Here is a 25,712-nt window from a genome sequence, read left to right as displayed (position 1 = left end):
TAACTATAAAGGCTAGCTTATGGGAAATGGGCCAAATGCTTAGATGAGGCCACTCAGTGGGAGCATGGACGGAGGGTCATAGCCTGTGCGAATGACTCTGGCTACTACCTTGTGTTTCACTGAGAAGAAAGTCTCAGCTGCAACACTCTTAATCTATGCAATTCGCTGCCACAAAGTTCCAAAGGCCAAGTCCAGGACAGTTGCAAATTTGAGATAAGAAATTAAGAATTAGTATGCATTATATATATTTATGGGACCCATCCATAGAAATGAATGCATCCACTGACTTCAGCAAATAACTGAGATTAATATCGGAATATGTTGACACAAGGAACCTCAGATGTTGTTTTACAAACGAGAGACATAGTGCTGGAGTAACTCAACAACTCACTGAGGAGGCAACTCTGGTTCCACATGGCCATAAGACGTTTTTTCAGGTTGGGACATTCTTCAATCGATTGGTAGGGAGGTGGAGAAACATGGAAGAGGATGATACTAAGTGGTGAGTAGTTGATAAGAAAGTAAGGTAGATAAAAATGTACCTTGAACTCCACTTGCTGCTACAACAATTGCATTTCAACCTTGCACAACCAGATACATTATCTTTTTTTATAGATTTATAAGTGTATCATGTTTGCTTCTTTACATGACACAAGTTCTTTCACATAGATGAACATTAAAGTCACTGGGCCTGTAGATTAACAAAAAAGTTTAGAGGATGAGGGGACAAAGTGACTCATTGAATCATTCACCAAAAGTAGAAAGGCCTGGATAGGTGATGGATATGAGTCGAGACCTTTCCACAGACATGGGAGAGTAGGTTTGATAGGCCATAGTCACAGAATGAAAGGACGTACCTTTGGAAAGGCAATGAGAAGGAATTGCTTTTGTCAAAGGGTGGTGAATCTGTGGAATTCATTGCCACAGAAGGTTGTGGAGGCCAAGTCAATGGATTTTTTGAAGTTTGAGATTAATAGATTGGTTGATTTCTATGGAACATCATGAGTTATGGGGAGACCTGATGAATTTATGAATTTGAGAGGGAAAGATAGATCAGCCATGACTGAATGGTGGAGTAGACTTGATGGGCCCGAATGGCCTAGAAGTTTCAAACAACACAGGGGACATAGTTTATCTTGGTATCCATGTTTAGCATCCCTCCACTGGGCTGATGGGCTGTTTCCTAAGTGCTGCACTTTGACACATGTATGAGGTAAAAAATCCATGGTACCGACCGTTACTATAAAACATTAAATAAAGTGTTTGTAACCACAGAGAAGTTGATGCAGTAAAGGAAGGAGTGCAAAATGTACTGCAACGAGGCTTGCTGCTACAACAGGAGTGCACCTTCAAATTTATGGTTCATTATCAACTTTTTATACATTCTGGTAAGGGCCTTCCTTCAGTGCTGTTTACAGATGTGGAGAAGTTCTATCAAAGATGAAGAACCAAACGGTAAGAAAGCTATGATCTCTATTAAATTGATTCCACAGATTTAAAGTACACTGCTGACAATCTTGGCTCATTACAACTTTAAGGAAGCTCCTTTGATCATTGATTGTAGAATCATACAGCACGGAAACAGGCTCTTCAGCCCAACTCGGCAATGCAGACAAAGATAACTAGCCCCATTTGTTCCCACTTGGACCATATCCCTCTAAACATTCCTATTCATCCAGAGATCATGCTAAGAATCTTATCCTTGAGAAATGTACATTAAACTGCTGCACAGCCCAATTTTTCCACACATTACCTTGAGGAATGGTCTAACACAAGAAAATAATTAGAAAAATCTGTACTGACTAGTTCTCCTGCATGAGGTATGTTTGTTATAGATACGTTATTTTTCTAGTTTATCTGCATTCCCAGCTCACCAGCCATTCATTCACACCAATGATCAGAATATCAGTGGCAGACTCCAGGGAATCACAAGGCAAAACTATTTAGTCATTGTCTTACAGCGTGGAAACAGGCTTTTCCGCCCAACTTACCCATGCAGACCACCATGTCCCATCTACACTAGTCCCACCTGCCAGCATTTGGTCCATATCCCTCTAAACCTGTCATTTGTGCACCACTAAAAGACCAAACACAAAACAGTAACAGAAACCCCAAGCTTAAATAGCTTTGAATGAATGGATGAATGAATTGAAGGAAAGCAGACTATTATCTAAATGGTGGCCGATTGGGAAAGGGGGAGATGCAGCGAGACCTGGGTGTCATGGTACACCAGTCATTGAAGGTAGGCATGCAGGTGCAGCAGGCAGTAAAGAAAGCGAATAATATGTTAGCTTTCATTGCAAAGGATTTGAGTATAGGAGCAGAGAGGTTTTACTGCAGTTGTACAGGGCCTTGGTGAGACCACACCTGGAGTATTGCGTACAGTTTTGGTCTCCAAATCTGAGGAAGCCATTACTGCCATAGAGGGAGACAGAGACGGTTCACTAGCCCCATTTGTTCCTGGACCATGTCCCTCTACATGTCTTATTCATCCAGAGATCATGCTAAGAATCTTATCCTTGAGAAATGTACATTAGAAACTGCTGCACAGCCCAATTTTTTTCCACACATTACCTTGAGGAATGGTCTCTTATAGAAACTTTACAAAAATCTTAAGGGGTTGGACAGGCTAGATGCAGGAAGATTGTTCCCGATGTTGGGGAAGTCCAGGACAAGGGGTCACAGCTTCAGGATAAAGGGGAAATCCTTTAAACTGAGATGAGAAGAACTTTTCAGTGGCAGAGAGTGGGGAATCTCAAGGAAAACTCTTTAGTCACAGAGGGTAGTTGAGGCCAGTTCAGGCCTTTGGCTATATTTACCCAGGGAGTTAGATGTGGCCCTTGTGGCTAAAGGGATCAGGGGGTATGGAGAGAAGGCCCTACGGGATACTGTCATTGGATGCACCATGATCATATTGAATGGCGGTGCAGGCTCGAAGGGCAGAATGGCGTACTCCTGCACCTAATTTCTATGTTTCTATGAATGATGGAGAAAATCGTTGGCGCTTTGAAAGATCTTCCTGTCCGTGTATAACATTGGCGCTCTCTCCCAGAAGTATTTTTCTGACTTGACACTAACACTTGACACTATTTCTGGGTATCAAATTTTAAAAGAGTCTAGTTTGGAATTAGAATACCCCTCCAAACCAACAATTTGCATTTTTATAGTAATGCTCATAATCCTTTTAGCTTAGTGATACAGCATTGAAACAGGCCCTTCGGCCCACCAAGTCCACACTGACAATTGATCAACTGTTCACACTAGTTCCATGTTATCCCACTTTCTCGTGCACTCCTTACACACTAGGTTAAAATTTACAGAGGCCAAATAACCTACAAATTCACGTATTTGGGATGTGGGAGGAAACCGGAGCACCCAAAGAAAACCCTCACGGTCACTGGAGGACGTGCAAATTCCACACAGACATCACCAGAGGTCAGGATCACACCCAGGCCTCTGGTGCTGTGAGGCAGATGCAATGCTGTGCCTGAAGTCCAGTTGTTGATGTAATATAAGGAACAATGTAACCTAGTGAACAGATTCATAAGTTACGTTTAGTTTCAAGAGGTGGAAAGCTGAAAAAATGTAAGTTAATAACTTTTTGAACCTCTCCATCTCCCTATTGCAGAGTTATAAGGTACAGAAACAGGCCCTTCAGCCCAGCTTGTCCATGCGGACCAAAATGCCCATCTAAGCTGGTCCCATTTGCCCACATTTGGCCCATATTCTTCTAAGTCTCATCCATTCGTGTACCTGTCCAAGTGTATTTTAAATGCTGTTACAGTACCTTCCCCAACTACCTCCTCTGTCAGCTTGTTCCATATATCCACCACGCTTGAAGTAAAAAAATTGCCCCTCAGATTTATATTTAATCTTGTCCCTCTTATCTTAAACCTATGTCCTCTGGTTCTTGATTCCCCAACCCTGGGAAAAGATTCAGTGCATTCACCCTATCCCACTCTTGATTTTATACACCCCGTAAGGTCATCCCTCAGCCTTCTGCGCTCCAATGAAAAAAGCCCTAACTTGCCCAATCTGTCCCTATAGCTCAGAACCTCAAGTCCTGGCAACATCCTTGTAAATCTTTTCTGCACTCTTTCCAGCGTAACATCTTTCCTGTCCCAGGGTTACCAAAACTGAACACAATACTCTAAATGTGACCTCACCAACGTCTTGAATTCACTCTAAGGGTCAGCATTAGGATTGAAACATAGAAAATAGGTACAGCAGTAGACCATTCGACCCTTCGAGCCAGCACCGCTATTGAAATAGGTTGTTCACTTACCCAAGAACTGGCTGACTTTGACAGCACCTCCTGTTGCCTGTCGTGCAACACTTAGTCCCTTTTCCACAGTGGGGCTGACAGTGGCAGGTTTATCTTCAGGCTGAATGTGCTCTCTCAGTTTAGATGCTCCTTTCTGAATTGCTCTGCCAGTGAATTCAGCACCTTTAACTAAACCCATACTCAGCCACGAAGCACCTAAAAAAAAAAAAAACTTTATAAACAACAAGATTTTCCACAGTCTGAAGGGTCCCGATCCAAAACATCTCCCAACCTTTCGGTTGTAAGCTACCCAAGCAAACAAACTAAAGGTAACGCAACAAAATAAGTGTAGCTGAAGAGGCTCGGTGAAGAAAGGTCCCGACCCTAAATGTCACCCATCCTTTATCTTCAGAGATGATGCCTGACCTGTTGAGTTATTCCAGCATTTCGTGTCTATCTTTGGTATAAACCAGCATCTGCAGTTCTTTGTTTCTAAATTTTCCACATTTGTCACAAAGAGTGACGATGTTGCTACAGATTGAGTTAAGTCAGAAAATCAGGCAGCATCTGTGGAAAGAAGAGGTTCTCTGTCTACATTTTGCTGCTCCCACTGCAAAATCTTCTCAAGGTGTGCCTACTTTAAAGAGGTTCTCATCCCCTCTCTGACAGATGTTCCAAGAGACCCTCTCTCACACTGCTCCCCTCCAATTCAAACATCACCTATCCATGTTCTCCAGAGATGCTGCCTGACTCAGATACACCCGCACTTTGTTTTGTTTTTTGGTAAACTAGCATCTGCAGTTCCTTATCAGAAAGCCACACAGCTCGGAAACAGTCCCATCTGCCCAACTCATCCATGCTGTCCAAGTTACTTTTAAACAGGACCTCCCTCAACTACCTCCTCTGGTAGCTCGTTCCATAAGTCCACCATCCTGTGTGAAAAAGTTGCCCTTTATCTTAAATTATACCCTCTTGTTTTTAATTACCCTGATCTGGGTAAAAGACTGTGCATTCACCCAATCTATCCCCCTCGTGATTTTATACACTTCTATACAATCACCCCTCAGTTTCCTGCCCTCCAAGGAATAAAGTCCTAACGTGCCCAACGTGTCCCTATAACTCAGCCCCTCAAGTCCTGGTAAAAATCCACATAAATCTTCTCTGCACTTAAAATGTTCCAACTTGTGTCTAAAACGTTTCAGGTTAGTTCTCATCTTACTTGAAAGTTGATAGTACCAATTAAACTACTAGTTTAAGGACTAAAATGCACAACAAGTGATTTCGCTGCACTGGCCTGCACTTCAGATTTAGGTTTCAAATTGAGTGTTAGAAATATTTTTAGATAACTCAAGGTCAAGTTAGCTAAACTAATGCACAAACTGCTGGAGGCATTCTGCAGGTCAAGCATCAACATGTTTCAGCTCAAGGTTCCAGCAATTCCATTTTTTTGCCACAATTAAAAAGTTACTTTGTGTTAATGCTTTGAAGTCAGTCATTACGGTCAAAAGGCAACACCGCAACAGTTCACAAGTTGATCATAGTTCTCTTCTAGACTGACCTACTCGGCAGCACAGTGGGCAGTAGTAAAGTTATTGCCTTAGAGCACTAGGGACCCAGTTTCATCCTGACTACGGGTGCTATCTGCACAGTTTGTACGTCCTCCCCGTGATTGTGTGGGTTTTCTTCGGCTGCTCCGGTTTCCTCCACACTCCAAAGACATACAGGTTTGTAGGTTAATTGGCTCGGTAAAAATGTAAAGTGTCCCCAATGTGTAGGATAGAGCTGGTATATGGGGAATGTTGGTAGGCTTGGACATGGTGGGCCGAATTGCCCATTTCGCACTGTACCTCTAAAGTCTAAAGTAAAGTCTAATCAAAATTGAAGTATACATTCATTGTGTGATAGAGTCAGGGTGATACAGTTGGGAAACAGGCCCTTCGGCCCAACTTGCCCACACCGGCCAACAATGTCCCAGCTGCACGCGTCCTACTTGCCTGCACTTGGTCCATATCACTCCAAACCTGTCCTATCCATGTACCTGTCCAACTGTTTCTTAAACGATGCGATAGTCCCAGCTTCACCTACCTCCTCTGGCAGCTTGTTCCATACATCCACCACTCTTGTGTGAAAAAGTCACCCATCAGATTCCTATTAAATCTTTTCCCCTTCACCTTGAACCTTGTCCTCTGGTCCTCGATTCCCCTACTCTGGGCAAAAAACTACCTGCATCTACCCAATATATTCCTCTCGTGATTTTGAATACCTCTATAAGATCTTCCCTCACCCTACTGCGCTCCATGGAATAGAGACCCAGCCGACTCAACCTCTCCCTATACAGTGCATTCTGAAAGTATTCAGACCCCTTCACTTTTTCCACATTTTGTTATGTTACAGCCTTATTTTAAAATTGATTAAATTCTCTTTTTTTTTTATATCATCAATCTACACACAATTCCCCAGAAAACCAAAAAGAGGTGTTTAGAAATGTTTGCAAAGTAATTAAAAAGAAATAACTGAAATATCATAGTCCCTTTACTCAGTACAGGTGCACAACCTTTTATCCGAAGATCCAAATAACGAAAAGCTCCGAATAGCGGACATTTTTTCAGTCCTTGAAGAAAGGTCCTTGAAGACGTTCACCGAGGAGCGGCCCGCAGAGGTGACAGCGGAACCGCCGGTCGGTCCTCGAAGAAAGGGGAACTAAATCCCCATTCATAAAAGAGGCGAGGGTATATTGCGCAGGAGGGTTAATAATTGACAATCTGCTGCTGCCTGCCCGCTGAGTTAAAAAGTTCCCACGGTAGATTCACGATACACAGTGTATTGTGAGTCTTGCGTGGGAACGTTTTAACGGGCAGGCAGTAGCAGATTGTCACTCCCTTCAGTTTCACCCCACCTACACCCCTCTGCTTCCCGGCCATGTGTGTGACCCCTTCCCTCCCCTCTCCAGTTCCCCGCCCATTGCACCGGCGCGGGGGCTTTGCACTGTCTTCACGTCGGCGATGCCAGCCAGCAGGTCAGTACCAGTCACCGGAGACGTCAGGACCAACGGGACACCGACCCCCAGGCCCACTGCAAGCACGGAGATCCCAGAGACCCACAGCCAGCAGCAGCCCAGCCCCGTTCCAACTCCAGAGGAACACGCTTCCCGTAGGGACAGAAGCTGATGGTGTGCAAGGTACGTCTTGTTCTTGGGGTTGCGGATGAGGCGGCGCAGCTCGGGCTGTGACGTCTCCGGCCACCCCCCTGTACAGGAGCTGAGACTGGGAACTGTACCGCCCTTGCAGGTGAGCAGGAGAGTGGGGTTGTTTGCAGTTGCAGAGGGAGGGGGCAAGGGCGGTGCAGTTTACAGTCTCAGCTCCTGTCCAGGGGGGTGGCCGGAGACGTCAGGACCAACGGGACACCGACTGCAAGCACGGAGATCCCGGAGACTCACAGCCAGCAGCAACTCTAGCCCAGCCCCGTTCCAACTCCAGAGGAACCCGAGTTGCGGATGAGGGGGCGCAGCTCGGGCTGTGGGCGAACTGCCACTTGTCGCTGTAGCGGCCCATCGGGGAGCGGGTTCCTGTTGGTCCTGACGTCTCCGGCCACCCCCCTGGACAGAAGCTGAGACTGGGAACTGTACCGCCCTTGCCCCCTCCCTCTGCAACTGCAAACAACCCCACTCTCCTGCAAGGGCGGTACAGTTTCCAGTCTCAGCTCCTGTACTGGGGGGTGGCCGAAGACGTCAGGACCACCAGAAGCCGCTCCCCGATGGGCCGCTACGGCGACAAGTGGCAGTTCGCCCACAGCCCGAGCTGCGCCCCCTCATCGGGACACCGACCCCCCGGCCCACTGCAAGCACGGAGATCCCAGATCAGCAACTCCAGCCCAGCCCCGCTCCAACTCCAGAGGAACACGCTCCCCGTAGGGGCAGAAGCTGATGGTGTGCAAGGTACGTCTTGTTCTTGGGGTGGCGCAGCTCGGGCTGTGGGCGAACTGCCATTTGTCGCCGTAGCGGCCCATCGGGGAGCGGATTCCTCTGGAGTTGGAGGGACAGGGAGACACAGCGGCTTTTGAGAATGGTGGGCAATCACTTCCAAAGTTCTGCCCACACAGTCAGTACACCTCTCCTATACTTGTCTCCCGCACTAAGATTATCTCGCAGAGAATGATCCCAGCCTAACCCTCCCTATTCTCTCCTATTCTGCAAAAAAAAACTACATTGAAGACTCAAACTCGCGATCGAGTAACTGCCGGGATCGAGGCGCAAATTCGCGACCTTGCGGATATGAGCCGAGCACTCTACCACTGAGCCAGCCGTTAAAATCTACGCTAAAAATCTTCCAATCCGAAAGCCGAAAAATTCCGAATTACGAAAAGTGTCTGGTCCCAAGGCTTTCGGATAAAAGGTTGTGCATCTGTACTTTGTTGAGGCACCTTTAGCAGCGATAACAGCCTCAAGCTGCCAAATGTTGTCAGAGCATTTCAGTATTCTAGTACTTGAAAATCAGTATTTAGCTGAGGAAATCAGTACTTTTACGCAGTGCCATTTTGCTGAAAAAAATGTTTTTTTTTTATGTGCAGTCATACCCATGTAAGAGTACAAGAACATAACTTTGCTACCAATTGACATGTCTTCTATGCACCTTACTTGAGAGTGCATACATTGCCATCTCTTTGTATACTGCTGTTTGAACGGCTGCTTCCTGCTTTTAGCAGCAGATTATGATGAAGCCATTTTGGAAGCCTCCCTCTCTTTCCCTCGCTCTCTCTTTCCTCTCTCTCCCTCTCCCTACCTCCCTTTCTCCATCCCTCTTTCCCTCCCTCCCTGCCTCTCCCTCGCTCCTTCTCCCTCTCCCCTCTCCATCCTCTCTCCACCCCTCCCACTCTCCCCCTTGAGCCCACCCACCATTCTGTAAAATCAAGGCCAATCCCAATGTAACTGCAATCCCACTGGTAAGCTTTCACCACTAGGCTTATCCAGAATTCTACCACTGCCTGAAAAATAATTAAAAGCTCAACTACCACTGAGCAAGAGAATTCCAAAGATTGTTATACGAGAATTTTCCTGAACAGGCTGTGACCCATAGTGCTATGTGTAAAGCCCATATCGCTCCAGCTGGTAGTGATATTTTTAGAACCTAGCTGCCTTTTGGCAAACTCCAAGCGAGCTGTCATGTGCCTTTTACTGAGGAGTGGCTTCTGTCTAGCCACACTACCATAAAGGCTTGATTGGTGTAGTACTGCAGATATAGTTATCTTTCTGGTAGGTGTCCCCCCCCCCCCCCCCCCCCCCCCCCCCCCCCCCCCCCCATCTCCACAGAGGAACTCTGGAGCTCTGTCAGAGTGACCATCGGTACTTGGTCACCTCCCTAACCAAGACCCCTCTCCCCTGATTGCTCAGATTGGCTGGGCGGCCAGCTCTATGATGTGTCCTGGTGGTTCCAAAGTTCTTCCATTTAAGAATGATGGAGGCCACTGTGCTGTTTAGGACCAGCAATCCTGTAGAAATTGTTTTATACCCTTCTTCAGATCTGTGTCTCGACATAATCCTGTCTCGGAGGTCTACGGACAATTCCTTCATAGAAACATAGAAAATAAGTGCAGGAGGAGGCCATTCGGCCCTTCAAGGCAGCACCGCCATTCATTGTGATCATGGCTGATCGTCCCCTATCAATAACCCGTGTCTGTCTTCTCCCCATATCCCTCGACTCCACTAGCCCCTAGAGCTCCATCTAACTCTCTCTTAAATCCATCCAGTGACTTGGCCTCCACTGCCCTCTGTGGCAGGGAATACTTTCAGAATGCAGAGCTCACACCCTCTAGTCCCGGCAACACCCTCGTAAATCTTTTCTGAACCCTTTCAAGCTTGACAATACCTTTCCTATAACATGGTGTCCAGAAGTAAACACAATATTCTAAATGCGGTCTCACCAGTGGCTCCAAAGTTGAAAAACAATCTTTCCCATACACACTGAGAAATACTGCAACTCCTTTTAACAGTGGGCAGAAAGGGTGTTTTAGAGCTGTTTATAAAATTAAAGGTGTTTTGAGGCATTGGTATTTTATCAAGTTGAAATGTGATGAATAAATAATATCACAACTTAAAACAAGGTCCAAAACAAAATTGAAAATAAAAAAACTGATGTTGGAAATCCAAAATAAACATTAATTTGTTTCTTCTCTTTCACGATCCTGACGAAGTCTTTGATCCAAAATGTTGCCCCTTTTCTCTTAACACGATTAAAAAATGGGACAGCACAGGAACAGGTCCTTCGGCCCATAATGCCTGTACCGCATATGGTGCCAAGATACACTAATCTCCTCAACCTGCACATGATCCATATCCCTCTATTCCCCACATATACTTGTGTCTATCTAAAAGCTTTAAAACCACTGTTGTATCTGCTTCCACCGCCACCCATGTCAATGTGTTCCAGGTAACCCATCACCTTCTGCGTTAATAAAAAACTTCCCCCGTACATCTCCTTCAAACTTTTCCCCTCAAAAGCTATGGCCTTTATTAATTAATATTTCCACCCAGGGGAAAAAGTTCTGTCCATCAACCCTATGTAAGCCTCTCATAATTTTATACACATCTATATGGTCATCACTCAGCCTTCAATGCTTCAGAAAAACAAATGCTGCCTGACTGCTGGGTTGCTCCACCAGCTTGTTTTTATTTAAATATAAAAGGTGAATCGCTATTACATAAGAAATCATTTTCAAGTAATTGACTGTACATAGGCGTTTCTGATAGAATTAAGTTTAAATATTTTTCACTATCACTTATGTACACAAACAGGTTACCTGTTAAAATTCCACGGGCCGCTTTTTCACTCCATTCAGGTAGAACATTCACCTGGTTACCTGGTTGTGTTTCATGATCCATCGGTAAGGTTTCACTCAAATTAATTTCATTAGCCGAAGCTTCAGGATCCTAAACACAGACAATCTACTAAAATACAAGTGATATCATGGCACAAAATACAATGCTTCTTTCAAAGGTACTCGGGCATCTACTCAAATACACATTAAACTAATTCAGAAAGACATACAGCACGGAAACAGAGCTTTTGGCCCAACTCATCCAAGGTGCCCCATCTGTCCACGTTTGGCCCTTTCCTATCCAAGTGTTTTTGTCAACGGGAGTTTCTCTGTGTACAGGTGCTACCCAACCAGCTTTGTGCTTCCAGAATTTTGTTTTAATGTAAACAAAGAGTCAAGAGTTAAGAGTCTCTTGCCCAGAGTAAAGGAATCAAAACTAGAGGGCGTAGGTTTGAGGTGAAGGGGGAAAGATTTCAAAATAAACTGAGGGGTATCTTTTTCATACAATGGGTGGTGGGTGTATGGAACAAGCTGCCGGAGGAGGTAATTGAGGCAGGGACTATTGCAACGTTTAACAAGCAATTAGACAGGTACATGGAGAGGACAAACGCAGGCAGGTGGGACTAGTGTAGCTGGGGCATGTTGGTCGGTGGGGCAAGTTGGGCCAAAGGGCCGGCTTCCACACTTTATGACCTGGTAAAGCTGTAGCACAGGGTTGCACGTGTTATAAAAACACGCCTCAAAGTTAAGCAGTCTCATAACCAATATATCATATTGAAACTAAGTACGCCACATCTTGTACGGTTATTAATTTATTGTATTTCTGATTATTATATATTTATCTGTGTGTTATTGTGCTGGTAAGCTGCAGCAAGAAAGAATTTCATAGAACAGTACAGCATAAGAACAGGCCCCTCGGCCCACAATGTTTGTGCCGAACACAATGCTAAGCTGAATCGATTTCTTCTGCCCACACATGATCCATATCCATGCACTTTCATGAACTTATCAAAAAGCATCTTAAACACCACAATGGTATCTGCCTCAACCATCACATCCTGGCAGTGCATTCGTCCCCACCAACCTTGATAAAAAATTTGCCCCAAGGAGAAAGAGGTACCAAATACTCATCGTCCACAAGAGGCACTATTTTTTAAAGGCAAATGCTCTAGTTCATACGAGTGGTGCCTGCACCAGACAAGCCACAGGCAGTTGCAGGCCTCCAGCATTCCCTTCCTTGGACGCCACATCCCTCTCACATAATTGCTAGGAGAGCAGGTCAGAAGTTTGCTGTTGTGCATCAAGTGATCTCCTTGCAATCCGCCAAAGACAAATGACCAGCTTTAGAAACAGCTTCTTTCCAACAACTAATCAGGCTTGAACACTACGAACTCCAACTAAGCTTCAAACTATGATATGAAGAAGAGTCCTGACCCAAAACGTCATCCATGTTCTCCAGAGATGCTGCTGGGCTTGCTGAGTCGGTTAATTGGCCCTCTGTAAATTGCCCCTAATGTGAAAGGAGTGGATACGAAAATTTGATAACATAGAACTAGTGTCAATAGACAATAGGTGCAGGAGTACGCCATTCAGCAATGTGATCATGGCTGATCACCCCCAATCAGTACACTGTTCCTGCCTACTCCCCATATCCCCTGAGTCCGCTATCTTTAAGAGCTTACTCTCTCTTGAAAGCATCCAGAGAACCGGCCTCCACCGCCTTTTGAGGCAGAGAATTCCACACTCGCAACTCTCTGTGCGAAAAAGTTTTTCCTCATCTCCGTTCTAAATGGTTTACCCCTTATTCTTAAACTGTGGCCCCTGGTTCTGGACTCCCCCAACATCAGGAACATGTTTCCTGCCTCTAGCTTGTCCAAACCCTGAATAATCTTCTATGTTTCAATAAGATACCCTCTCATCCTTCTAAATTCCACAGTATACAAGCCCAGCCGCTCCATTCTATCAACATATGACAATCCCGCCATCCCGGGAATTAACCTGGTGAACCTACACTGCACTCCCTCAATAGCAAGAATGTCTTTCCACAAATTTGGAGACCAAAACAGCACACAATACTCCAGGTGTGGTCTCACTAGGGCCCTCTACAACTGCAGAAGGACCTCTTTGCTCCTCTACTCAACTCCTCTTGTTGTCAACGGATGATCGATTGTTAGTGTGGACTCAGTGGGCCGAAAGGTCTGTTTCCATGCTGTATCTCTAAAACTAAAAGCTAAAAGGTTTATTTATTTATTTATTTTTTTTGTTTATTTTATTAGAAGTTAATACAGCACAAAACAGTACAGTGGCACCTAATTTTAGGTGCCAACTATGTAATACCGTAATCCATTCTATGTACAACCTCTAGTTTTATGTTATAAGAAGGAAGTAAGCAGGACAAGAAAAAGAAAACAATAGAAAGGGGAAAAAGTGGAAAAATAGATGGTAGAGAGTAGAAAAACGTGAAGTGTGTATATAAAAAATAAAAAAAGGAAGAGAGAAAGTGGAAAGTAGAAATAGAAGAGAAGGCCCCTTAAAAGAGAATTTTTCAAATCTGTATTCGGAGATGTAGATCTATCCGCGTCATGAACTGAAATCAGTAATCCTTACGGTACCGCTGCATCACATGATTCCAAAAAGTCGATGAAAGGAGACCAACTCCTTAAGAATTGGTCATATTTATCTATTAGTCGGAGTCTCATTTCTTCAAGGCGTGCTATGTCCATCATATTCCTAATCCACATTTTAACAGTTGGTGTGGTTGTATTTTTCCAAAATTTAAGTATCAATTTCTTTCCAATTATTAACCCATAATTAAAAAAAACATTTTGATCTTTATTTAAATTGGTATCTTCTCCTATTATTCCAAATATAATCCATTCCGTTTTGGGTTCTATTCTTGACTTGAAAATCTTTGTAAATATATCAAATATATCACTCCAAAATTTATTCAACTTTGTACATCCTACAAATGAGTGTGTTATATTAGCGTTTTGAAACAAACATTTATCGCATCTGGGAGAGACGTTTGGATAAAGCTAAAAGGTTTATATGTTGACATGGACCAAAATTATTTTGGTGAGTCACGGTGGTGCAGCAGTAGAGTTGCTGCCTTACAGCAAAATGCAGCACTGGAGACCCAGGTTCGATCCCGACTACGGGCGCTGTCTGTACGGAGTTTGTACCTTCTCCCCGTGACCGCATGGTTTTCTCCGAGATCTTCGGTTTCCCCCCACAGACCAAAGACGTGCAGGTTTGTAGGTTAATTGGCTTGATTAATTGGCTTGGTAAATGTAAAAATAGTCCAGTATAAAATTGTCCAACTTCCAGTATAGTCCCTGGTGGACTCTTCGGAAGGTTTAAGGTACAAGGCACAAGGTACAATTTTCCTGCATCCTTGAAACTTACCTGAATTTTCAAAAAAGTCATTTGTTTTAACAAATCTTCGAAGTGTTCGCGGTCTGATGGCGGCAGCTCTGCGGACAACACCACTCCAACATAGATGTCAGGGTCTGGTGACATTACATCTGGAAACATGTAGACTCCATTGTTACACAGCAGCACAGGAGACTGACTGGGGATCAGTGGATAGACCCAGTCACAGACCTACACAGTAACATGTAGAACAAGAAATAATAATTGGGACTTTTGATTTGGATAACAAAATAAACAACCTTCTAATATTTACTTAATTGACACCAATAATACACTTTAAAACTGAATCACCCAATGACACCTGATTAATTAAAAGCAACTACAGGTTCATCACCGATTTTCTGGCAACTGATGGTCTGGCACCTCCATTAATCCGGACACATTTATGAGAGCATTACATGTGGCGTACACTCCTTCATGTGCCTCCATCACAACACTGTTAATTGCTTACTTCTTTGTTAATTGTCAATTATTTAAGTTTCTAGTGGTCCATGGTCCTTTAGAGACATGGGAGGGGTATAATTAGTGGTACACAGTTCTAATAATTATCTATAATAAGAGGTACACAGTTCGCTGAAAGTAGTGACACAAGCCAACATTTTCAATGTCTCTTGTGCAATAATGGACACTTGTGCAACAGAGTATCATTCATTTTTGGTTTACAAGCTATAAATACTACCAGTTGTATGTTACATTATTTAATAATATTTTACATTATTTAATAATTTAATATATATAGCTTGCACTAACAAAATTAAACTTATAGCTATTAAAAACCATTATTTTTCAAACTCCTGTATGGAAACTAACTTTGTTCTTACAAGTCGGAAATGTCTAGCCCTTATTTTCCCCCATTGATATAATAAGGAACTGGATTGCAATTATCATGTTTTGGCAGACCTGTACAAATAAAATCAATACAATTCATGCATTTTCAAGACGAAAGAACTCTGAACAATGTTTTTCCGTAAAGTCATACAACATGGAAAGAAACAAAGTGCTGGAGTAGCTTAGTGGGTCAGGTGGCATCCTTGGAGACATGAATGGATGACATTTTGGGTCGGGACCCTTCTTCAGACTGAAACTCCAGCCCGAAACATTGTCTATTATTGTTCACCAGGGATGCTGCCCGACCCACTGACTTACTCCAGCAGTTTGTCATAAACCAGCATTTGCAGTTCCTTGTTTCTACACTTACTCTACATGGAAACAAGCCCTTCTGCCCATCTTGCTCATGCCGACAAAGATGCTCCATTAACACTGATCCCACCTGGCCATCTTTGGCCAAGATCCCTCTAAACCTGTGGATATATATAGATATTGTACCTGCAGAAAAGGAGGAGGTGTGCTTTGTGCTGCACCCCCAATGTCTTTCTCCGAAAATGTGACTATGCGAAGAAAGCCAGGATACGAGGGCGCACTCACTTGCCCATCGGACGTTACATAGAATATCTGCACTCCTTGTTCAATTCTAATGAGCTCATAGGCATCCATGCCGAACGATTCCAGTGAATGAGGTTGAGTTCCTTGCCCATAAATCTCATCACCTATAACAGCAAACTCGCCAGATTCCGTGCCGTAGGAAAGAGTCATGTGCCCATCCATAGCCTCAGGAGTGTATACAGGGGGCAGCTCACTAGCTACGGACGCGGAATCCAGTGAAGAGAGATGAGGAGTTGCAGACGAGGAGTTTCCATTTGAAGTTCTGCTCACTGCCACAGTGGATGATTGACAGCCGGACTGAGACTTTGACGATTTTTCTTCACATGGTGTTGGTAGGACTGGATATATCCTTGACTCTGACTTTGGACAATTAGACCCTGACGTTCCAGGCAACTGGTTTGACTGATTGGATGCTGCTGGATTCTCAACATGCTCCAAATTAGTTAACCGTGTAGATATGTTACTTAGTGCCACTGTCATTTTATTTTGCATTTGACGGGCAGTGTTCCACTCTGCACCAATACATTCTGGGCCATTGGTTGGAATACACAATCCATTATTTAAGTGCTCCTTTCCTCGTCTGTAATGTTGTTTTGCAGCTGTTTTTTGACCCGATTCGTCTGCACTGAGACCTTTATTTATAAAGATAAATGCCTCTTTATATTCCTCTTTGATGCGACGAAGATTCTCAGCTGTATCATTTGCTTGAAGGTTGCAGTTTTCCATGCCTGATAAAAATAAAGTAATAATTGTTACGTGTAACAAATGCCAAGTAACAAAGTAACAATGCCTGCGTAACAGGAGGTAGACAAAAATGCTGGAGAAACTCAGCGGGTGAGGCAGAATCTATGGAGCAAAAGAAATAGGCAACGTTTCGGGTCGAGACCCTTCTTCAGACCTGCGTAACAAATTACTTCAGAGTTTCTCAAAACAGGAATCTCTCTTTGCCCTGAGTAAATGCCCTTTACATCACCCCAAATCTATCTATTCCAGTCACACCCGCATTTGGCCCATATCCCTCTAAACCTTTCATATCCATGTACCTGTCCAAGTGTCTGTTAAATGCTGTTATAATACCTGCCTCAACTACCTCCTCTGGCAGCTCATACCATATAACCCTGTGCTCATTTTCCTGCTAAATTTGTGTGATTCCTGCACGATAACATCTAGATCATTTCACTCATTAACAGTATCTCTTCACTTGGATAATAATCCACTTTTCGATTCCACCTGAAGTGCATGACCTCACTCTCTCCTGCAAGAGGGGGATACAGTGAATAAACAGATAATTTTACCCAGATTAGGGGAATCAAGAACCAGAGGATTTACGTTTGAGGCGAGATGAAAAAGATTTAATAGAAATCCGAGGATGTAGTTGAGGCAGGTCCTCACATTTAAAACATATTTGACAAAGTTGGGTCTGCTCCTCCAATGCAATATTTCATCACTCACCTGTTCCCCCAATGCAAGAGGGAGAGGGAGAGGGAGAGGGAGAGGGAGAGGGAGAGGGAGAGGGAGAGGGAGAGGAGAGGGAGAGGGAGAGGGAGAGGGAGAGGGAGAGAGGGAGAGGGAGAGGGAGGGAGAGGAGAGGGAGAGGGGAGGGAGAGGAGGGGAGAGGGAGAGGGAGAGGGAGAGGGAGAGGGAGAGGGAGAGGGGAGAGGGAGAGGGGGTTCCACTCGCCGTTCCAGTTGCCGGTTTTTCAGGCGACTGCCGACAACTTGACAGTCATCGGCAGTTGCCTGAAAAATCACCACTAACTAATCAAAAAACTGTCAATCATTATTTAAGGGTGGGACACCAAACCACACTGCCCCCTTCATCTAGCCCAGGTTTGTGCAGTGACAGTGACCACGAGAGATGTCTCCAGGCAGGGAACCATTCCCCTCACAAGCAGTCAACCTTTCAAGCATCAAGATTCCAAAAAGAGTGTCTTTGTAAACATGATGTAAATAAGTTGACAGATGAATGCAATCTCAATCCTATTTTCACAATGTCCAATATTGTATAGGTTTTGATTAAATCCATTACATTAATCTGGTTCAGTCCCTGCACTTTCATCCCAATCAGACAGATTAAATCCCCAGAAGGATAATACGCCACGGTGACAATTAATACGTTGACAAGGGATCACTGCACAACAAGTGCCATCTACCAAGTGAAATGTTAAACCAATTTCCTGCGTGTTTGTTCAGGTATGCAGAATAGATCTCATGAATCTTTTAGCGAATTGGTGTTCTTTGCGATATGCAAGGTGTTTGGGGCAAATGCTCACCTCATGATCGAATACATTTCAGAAATTCCACACAGTCACATCCAATACTGTGGCAGAGTTGTAAATGAATTAAATGGACAAAGAACAACTAGCAGGAGATTTGAAAAAAAAAGTTCTTGAAAAGCACATTTTAGCTCATAGGATTGGATGTTGGAAACACAAGAATGAATTAGAGAATTTAGGAAAATATACCACAGGACAACATCATAGAAACAAGGAACTGCTGATGCTGGTTTGCAAAAAAAGTAGACAAAAGCGCTGGAGGAACTCAGCGGGTTTGGCAACATTTCTGGAAAACATAGATAGGTGATGTTTCAGGTTAGGACCGACGGAAGAATCAGCCTGAAGAAGGGTCCTGACCCAAAACGTCGCCTGTTCATTTCCTCCATAGATGCTGCCCGATCCACTGAGTTCCTCCGGCATTTGTGAAATGCTCAATTCCAACATCTGCAGTTCCTTATGTCTGTCATCATGCCTTTTGATATTTTTGTTGGGAACAAACATATAGAATAATGGGAAAGGGAGTATAGTTCTTTGGATTCTTTTTTTGTGGAGAGTTTATAAAGAAAATTTACTATCATCTTTTATTAAAAGTGTATGTCAAAGATACAGCATAGAAACAGACCTCGTTCAAATCGACCATCAATGTGGTTAGTACAGGTGATTAGTATGGTTGTCAGAGGTTATGGGGAGAAGGGAGGAGAATGGAGTTAGGAAGGAGAGATAGCACAGCCATGATTGAATGGCGTAGACTTGATGGGCCGAATGACCTAATTCTACTATCAATTATGATCGATCACCTGTTAACACGAGCGCGATATTATCGAAGATAGACTCAAAAAGCTGGAGTCTCAGAGGGACAGGCAGCATCTCTGGAGAAGGAATGGGTGATGTTTTGGGTCAAGACCCTTCTTCAGAATGGTTAGGGATAAAGGAAACAAGAGATATAGACAGTGATATGGAAAGATAAAAACAATGATTGAAAGATATGCAAAAAAGTAACGATGATAAAGGAAGCATTTTGTAGGGTGAAAATGAGATGCCAGTGCGAATTGGGTGGGGAGGGAGGCGATGGAGAGAGAAGGAATGCTGAGGCTACCTGAAGTGAGATAAATCAATATTCATACCACTGGGTTGTAAGCTGCCCAAGCGAAATATGAAAAGGCTGTTCCTCCAATTTGCGTTTAGCCTCACTCTGACAATGGAGGAGACCGAGGACAGAAAGGTCTGTGTAGGAATAGGAAGGAGAATTAAAGTATCCAGCAACCGGAGATCAAGTTGGTTCACACGGGCTGAGCAAAGGTGTTCCGCGAAACGATCGCAGAATGCGTTTAGTCTCGCCGATGCATTAGAGTCCACATCTTGAACAGATACAGTAGATGAGGTTGGAGGAGGTGCAAGTGAACCTCTGCTTAACCCGAAAGGATTGTCAGGGTCCCTGTACAGAATCGAAGGGGGAGGTATAGCGACAGGTGTTGCATCTTCTGCGGTTGCAGGGGAAGGTACCTGGGTAGGGGGTGGTTTGGGTGGGAAGGGATGAGTTAACCAGGGAGTTGCAGAGGGAACGGTCTCTGCGGAAGGTGGAAGGGGTGGAGAAGAAAAAATGTGGCTAGTGGTAGGATCCCATTGGAGGTTCTGGAGGATTATGTGTTGTATGCGTCAGCTGATGGGGTGGAAGGATAGGACTTGGGGGACTCTGTCTCTGTTACGACTAATGGGAGGGGGAGCAAGGGCATGTTCCGGTGCTGTACAGTTTAATTTATTGTCACATTGTGCCTTCCCTCATAATGGGAACCAATGTGGGGGGATGTTTTTATGTTTAAAATTCTTTATTACTGTTATATCTGTATTCTTTATGTGCTGCATGGCAAGAAGCATTTCACTACACCTAGGTGTATGTGACCAATAAAATAACCTTTGAACATATACTGAGATACAGTGAAAACCTTTTGTTATGTGCTAACCAGTCAGCGGAAAGACTATTCATACCATTGTATAGAATAGAATAGAATAGAATAGAATCTTTATTTGCCACGCAACCAGGGTTGGTGGTATTTGGGTTTGGTACATGATGGTACACTGCTTTAGTTACATACCACTAATAACACAGATCACCGTAATAAAGTGCATCCATACCACATCACAAATCACAAATCTCACCAACAATACATAGTGCAAAAGAACAAACAAAGACCATAGACAAGACACTGTATACATCAAAAGTCATATTATTGTCTGATTATTGGACGGAATTGAGTGTTCTTATTGCTGAGGGGAAGAAACTGTTTTTAAAGCGGGTGGTTTTAGTAGCAAGTGACCTGAGGCGCCTCCCTGAAGGGAGAGGCTGAAAAAGGTGATTTGCTGGATGGGAGTGGTCCGAGATTATCTTTTTTGCCCATTTTGAGGTACGTTGGAGATAAATGGAATGGACTGAGGGGAGGGGGGAGTTGATGATCCTGGAGGCCTTGGAGACAATGCGTTGTATTCTGTGTAGTGAGTGACTATCGGTGTTACCGTACCAGACTGTGATTGAGGAGGTGATGATGCTTTCAATGATTGATTGATAGAAACGGACCAGGAGGTGTTTATAGACTCTGAACTTTTTGAGCTGTCTGAGGAAATATAGGCGTTGTTGACCTTTCTTGATGACGTGGTCTGCATTGATGTGCCATTTTAGATTATTGGAGATATAGGTGCCTAGAAACTTAAATGAGTTTGTGGAGGTTATGGGGTGAGAGTTGACATGGACCGGGGGTTTGTGGTTTTGATTGCGTCTGAAATCTATGATGATTTCTAAGGTTTTTGAAGTATTAAGCTGGAGGTTGTTGTCTGCGCACCATTTGACTGCGCTATCGACTGTTAGATGGTATTGTGATTCTATGTATGCCACAATAGTATTCTACCGATACCTCCTCCGCCTAGTGGGGCTGGTCCTTACACTCAACAACTTTTCGTTTGACTCCTCTCGTTTCCTCCAAGGCGTATCTATGAGCACGCGCATGGGTCCCAGCTATGCCTGCCTCTTTGTAAGGTACGTCGAACAATCCTTGTTCGAGGCGTACCGTGGTCCTCTCCCTGAACTCTACCTCCGCAACAGGGCTCGAAATTAGCAATTGCCAGGTTGACAAGGGCAACCCACAGACCTGCGGGGCAACCTAAAAGTCATGCCATTTTGCCCGGCTTGGCAAGCACCCAGGAGACCTCTGGTTTAATTCTGAGCTGGTCCCCTCTCTATCTTTCTCTCTTTCTCGCTGTCACTTCGTGTCCGCCCACTATCCGTGTCCTTGTCTTGGGTCTCCGCCCGTTGTCCGTGTCTCAGGTCTCCGGCCAGCCGCCTTACACATGCGCACAACCGCGGCCAGCACCAAAGATCCTATAGCGAGGATCTTTGGCCAGCACATCATCGGCCGTGGTTGTACGCATATGCCGCACTGCACATGCGCACTGCCACTGCAACTGGTCGGCGTCGGCCACTTTCTCCCTCCCTTTGCATGGTGGGAGATCTGGCTGCCATTGCTGTCCACTCACTGCAACCGGTGAAACCCAATGCAGATTCACTCGCTGGAGCTGGAGTAACTCCCTGGAGTAACTCTTGCTGCTTGATTTTCTGGTCCTAAAAAAATATTTGCAATGGAATTTAAACAGAATTTAAACACCACTACCAAACTCTGAAAAATAACAGCCTATTGCATTTTATCTGTTTATTTATTTATTTATTATATATATATGGTCTATGGTATATAGACGCAGTCCTGTTCTGTCCTGAATTATATCTTATAGAAACTTACAAAATTCTTAAGGGGTTGGATAGGCTAGATGCAGGAAGATTGTTCCCGATGTTGGGGAAGTCCAGAACAAGGGGTTACAGTTTAAGGATAAAGGGGAAATCTTTTAGGACCGAGATGAGAAAAACATTTTTCACACAGAGAGTGGTGAATCTCTGGAATTCTCTGCCATAGAAGGTAGTTGAGGCCAGTTCATTGGCTATATTTAAGAGGGAGTTAGATGTGGCCCTTGTGGCTAAAGGGATCAGGGGGTATGGAGAGAAGGCAGGTACAGGATACCAAGTTGGATGATCAGCCATGATCATATTGAATGTGCGGTGCAGGGTCGAAGGGCCGAATGGCCTACTACTGCACCTAATTTCTATGTTTCTATGTTTACATATTATGTTGTGCTGCAGCAAGCAAGAATTTAATTGTCCTATCTGGGACACATGACAATAAAACTCTCTTGACTTGGACTTAAGCAAAAAAGGGTTCTTGGGGGAAAAAAAGAGCTACTTTAAATTTAATTGCTTCTGGTTGGGTACCTATAGTAGGGTGAAGACTATTCCATGCTTTAATTGTGCGGCGGTACTACATGGAGCAGCCAGCATCTCTGGATAGAAGAAATTAGGTGACGGTTCGGGTAGAGACCCTTCTTTATATTTCCTCTGCTTTTAGTGTTTTAGTTTAATTTAAAGATACAGCGTGGAAACAGGCCCTTCCCCCCCCCCCCCCCCCACCGAGTCCATGCCAACCACCGATCACCTGTACACTAGTTCTATCCCATATATTAGCAACGCAGAATCGTGTGTGTAGGAAAGAACTGCAGATGCTGGTTTAAACTGAAGATAGACACAAAAAGCTGGAGTAACTCAACAGGTCAGCCAGAATCTCTGGACAAAAGGAAAATATTACGTTTTGGGTTGGGTCTGAAAAAGGTTCCTGCACACCTTTGGAATGTGGAAAGAAATAAGAGCACCTGGAGAAAACCCATGCGATCACGGGAAAAGGAGCAAACTCCATACAGACAGCACCCATATTCAGGATCAATTCCGGGTCTCTGGCAATTTTAGGCAGCAACTTTATGGCCAATTTACTGCCCCATAGTCTTGAACTGAATTAAAACCTACAGTAGCTGTAAAGGGGGACTTAGAGAGCATAATTTAGAGATTTAAGACTGAAAATGGATAGTTTCTTTTAGTAATCAAAGTTATCAATGTATGATTTTTTGTGTGTTGGAATGGCACAGCTGGTGAACTTGCTGCCTCACGTCAGGAATCTGTGTTCGATCCTGTCCTCGGGCACTGTCTGTGTTGAATTTGCACATTCTCCCTGCAAGCATGTCGGTTTCCTCCCACATCCCAAAGATGCATTGGCTTTGTAGGTTAACTTGTCTCTGTAAAATTGCCCCTAATGTGTAGGGAGTGGGTGAGGAAAGTGGGATAACAGAACGTGTGTGAATGGGGAGACAAAAGTGCTGGAGAAACTCAGCGGGCAAGGCAGCATCTATGGAGCGAAAGAAATAGGCGGCGTTTTGGGTCGAGACCCTTCTTCAAACTGATGTGAGGGTGCAGGGGGTGGGAAGAAGAAAGGAAGAGGAAGAGACAGTGGGCTGTTCGTCCAATTTGCGGTGGGCCTCACTCTGGCCATGGAGGAGGCCCAGGACAAAAGGTCGGATTCAGAATGGGAGTAGTTGAAGTGCTGAGCCACTGGGAGATCAGGTTAGTTATTGCGAACTGAGTGTAGGTGTTGTGCGAAGCAATCGCCAAGCCTGCACTTGGTCTCACTGAGGTTGATCATACTCTGAATAATCCAACCAGAATTTTGTTTGGAAGTGGAAAGAAATAATAGAAATTGCATTCTTTGCAACTTGTAAAAGGAGATGATATACTGTTTTGTAATTTTGCTGCATGTCATTGTAGTATATATCATATCTTGATTGGTGAATATGTTTAATTTGTGACTTTATTTGAAGCAGAAATCCTTGACTCCATCCAAGGACCCAAGCAGTCTTTCCAGGTGCGGCAGAGGTTCACCTGCACCTCATCCAATCTCATCTATTGCATCCGCTGCTCTAGGTGTCAGCTGCTCTACATCAGTGAGACCAAGCATAGGCTTGGCGATCGCTTCACCCAACACCTCCGCTCAGTTCGCAATAACCAAGCTAATCTCCCGGTGGCTCAACTCCCCCTCCAAATTCGACCATTCTGTCCTGGGCCTCCTCCATGGCCAGAGTGAGTCCCACCGTAAATTGGAGGAGCAGCACCTCATATTTCGCTTGGATAATTTACTTTGACATTTTCTCCAATTTCAGGTAGTCCTTGCTTTCTCCCGCTTTCCCCTCCCCTTCCCAGCTCTCCCACAGCCCACTGTCTCTGCCTCTTCCTTTCTTCTTCCCGCCCCCCATCCCCTCATCAGTCTGAAGGGTCTCGACCCAAAACATCACCTATTCATTCCTTCGCTCCAGAGATGCTGCCTCACCCGCTGAGTTTCTCCAGCATTTTTGTCTACCAGCAGAAGGACTATGATTACAATCGATCTTTCCACAGTGTACAGTGTACAGATAATAGTGCACATTGTACTGTTCTATGTTCTATGAAATCAAAGAAAGAAATCAGTGTTTGGGTCAACACTGCATCAGGAACAAGAGTAGAGAGGGATTTGGGAGTGTTTGGGGTTGTTGTTTTGAAGTAATCTTGAATCAGTTCGTAGCAGTCGTAGCTATTCACTCCCTTGAAGTTCACCAGTCTGAAGAAGGGTCCCGACCCTGAACGTCGCCTATCCATTCACTCCACACATATTGCCTGACCTGCCAAGTTTCCCAGCAATGTGCTTTACTAAGGGGAAGATAAACTAGTACAAAGGGGAGAGGGAGAATGGTGAGGCACTTTTCTTTCGTGGAGGAGAAAAACAAGAACCTGGGGATAAAACTTAACCAGGACATATGGAAGTGAAGGCCAGAGGTATTACTACTTTTGCACAGACACCTTAACTTCCACCACCTGCATTTGGAATGTTAACAAATACTCTAATAAACTTCTCTACATATACGATAGATCACAAACACACTCATTGCTTCACGACCTCGTTAAGCAACTTGAACCTCAATGAACAAAGACTACAGAGTATTTTCTGTGGACTGCCTTTAGCTCGTGTCACTTGTATTTGACTATGTCTCTCACGTATTGCATTGTTGATTATTATACATTTATCTGTGTTGTTGCGTTCCAGGCCTGAAGTTGCAGCAGGCAAGAATTTCAGCGTTAGTATACTATAGATAACAATTAAACACGCCTGACTCTTGAGAGCGATATGGGCCAAGGTTCAAGGGAGCAATGTGCATAAGTGAAAGGAGCAGAATTGGGCCATTCGTCCCATCAAGTTAATCCGTCAGTGAGGGGAGGGGCACAGTTTCGAGCGAAGGGATGCGGTGAACGGCTCCACCTGCCAACCGGGGAGCCGGCTTACCTCAGCACTACAGTCCCCAGCCCCCGAGTCCCCACCACCCACCCCCGCCGCGGTCGGTCGGTCACTCACTCAGCTCCGAGGCTCGGGCTCGGGCTCCTCCACCCCCTGCAGCCCGGACACTGCGGCCACGGTGCAGAGACGTCGGTTCACGGGGCCCGGTTTGTTTACCGACCGCGATCGGCGTGCGACTGACGGCGCGCAGTTTCCGGAGACCGGCTAGTGGCCCTGTCACGTGGGGGGGGGGGGGGGGCAGCGA

The 25,712-nt window shown here is 44.6% G+C and overlaps 1 protein-coding gene across 1 annotated transcript in view; it reads right to left on the bottom strand.

Annotated features, from left to right (window-relative positions):
* LOC129698414 (spartin-like) overlaps positions 1 to 25,712 on the bottom strand; it is a 32,455-nt gene extending 6,743 nt beyond the window's left edge. Inside the window, exons 1-5 of the mRNA XM_055637561.1 lie at positions 25,526 to 25,712; positions 15,833 to 16,677; positions 14,480 to 14,677; positions 11,057 to 11,186; positions 4,286 to 4,480 (exon numbers count right to left, since the gene is read on the bottom strand). Coding sequence (XP_055493536.1) covers positions 4,286 to 4,480; positions 11,057 to 11,186; positions 14,480 to 14,677; positions 15,833 to 16,675 — 1,366 coding nt within the window. The 5' untranslated portion in view covers positions 16,676 to 16,677; positions 25,526 to 25,712. The remainder of the gene's footprint in view (positions 1 to 4,285; positions 4,481 to 11,056; positions 11,187 to 14,479; positions 14,678 to 15,832; positions 16,678 to 25,525) is intronic.

The sequence above is a fragment of the Leucoraja erinacea genome, chromosome 6 (genome assembly GCF_028641065.1).
Source record: "Leucoraja erinacea ecotype New England chromosome 6, Leri_hhj_1, whole genome shotgun sequence".
Taxonomy (NCBI): Eukaryota; Metazoa; Chordata; class Chondrichthyes; order Rajiformes; family Rajidae; genus Leucoraja; species Leucoraja erinaceus.
Note: the sequence above shows the minus strand (reverse complement) of the source record. Positions and strands in the feature narration are given on the sequence as shown.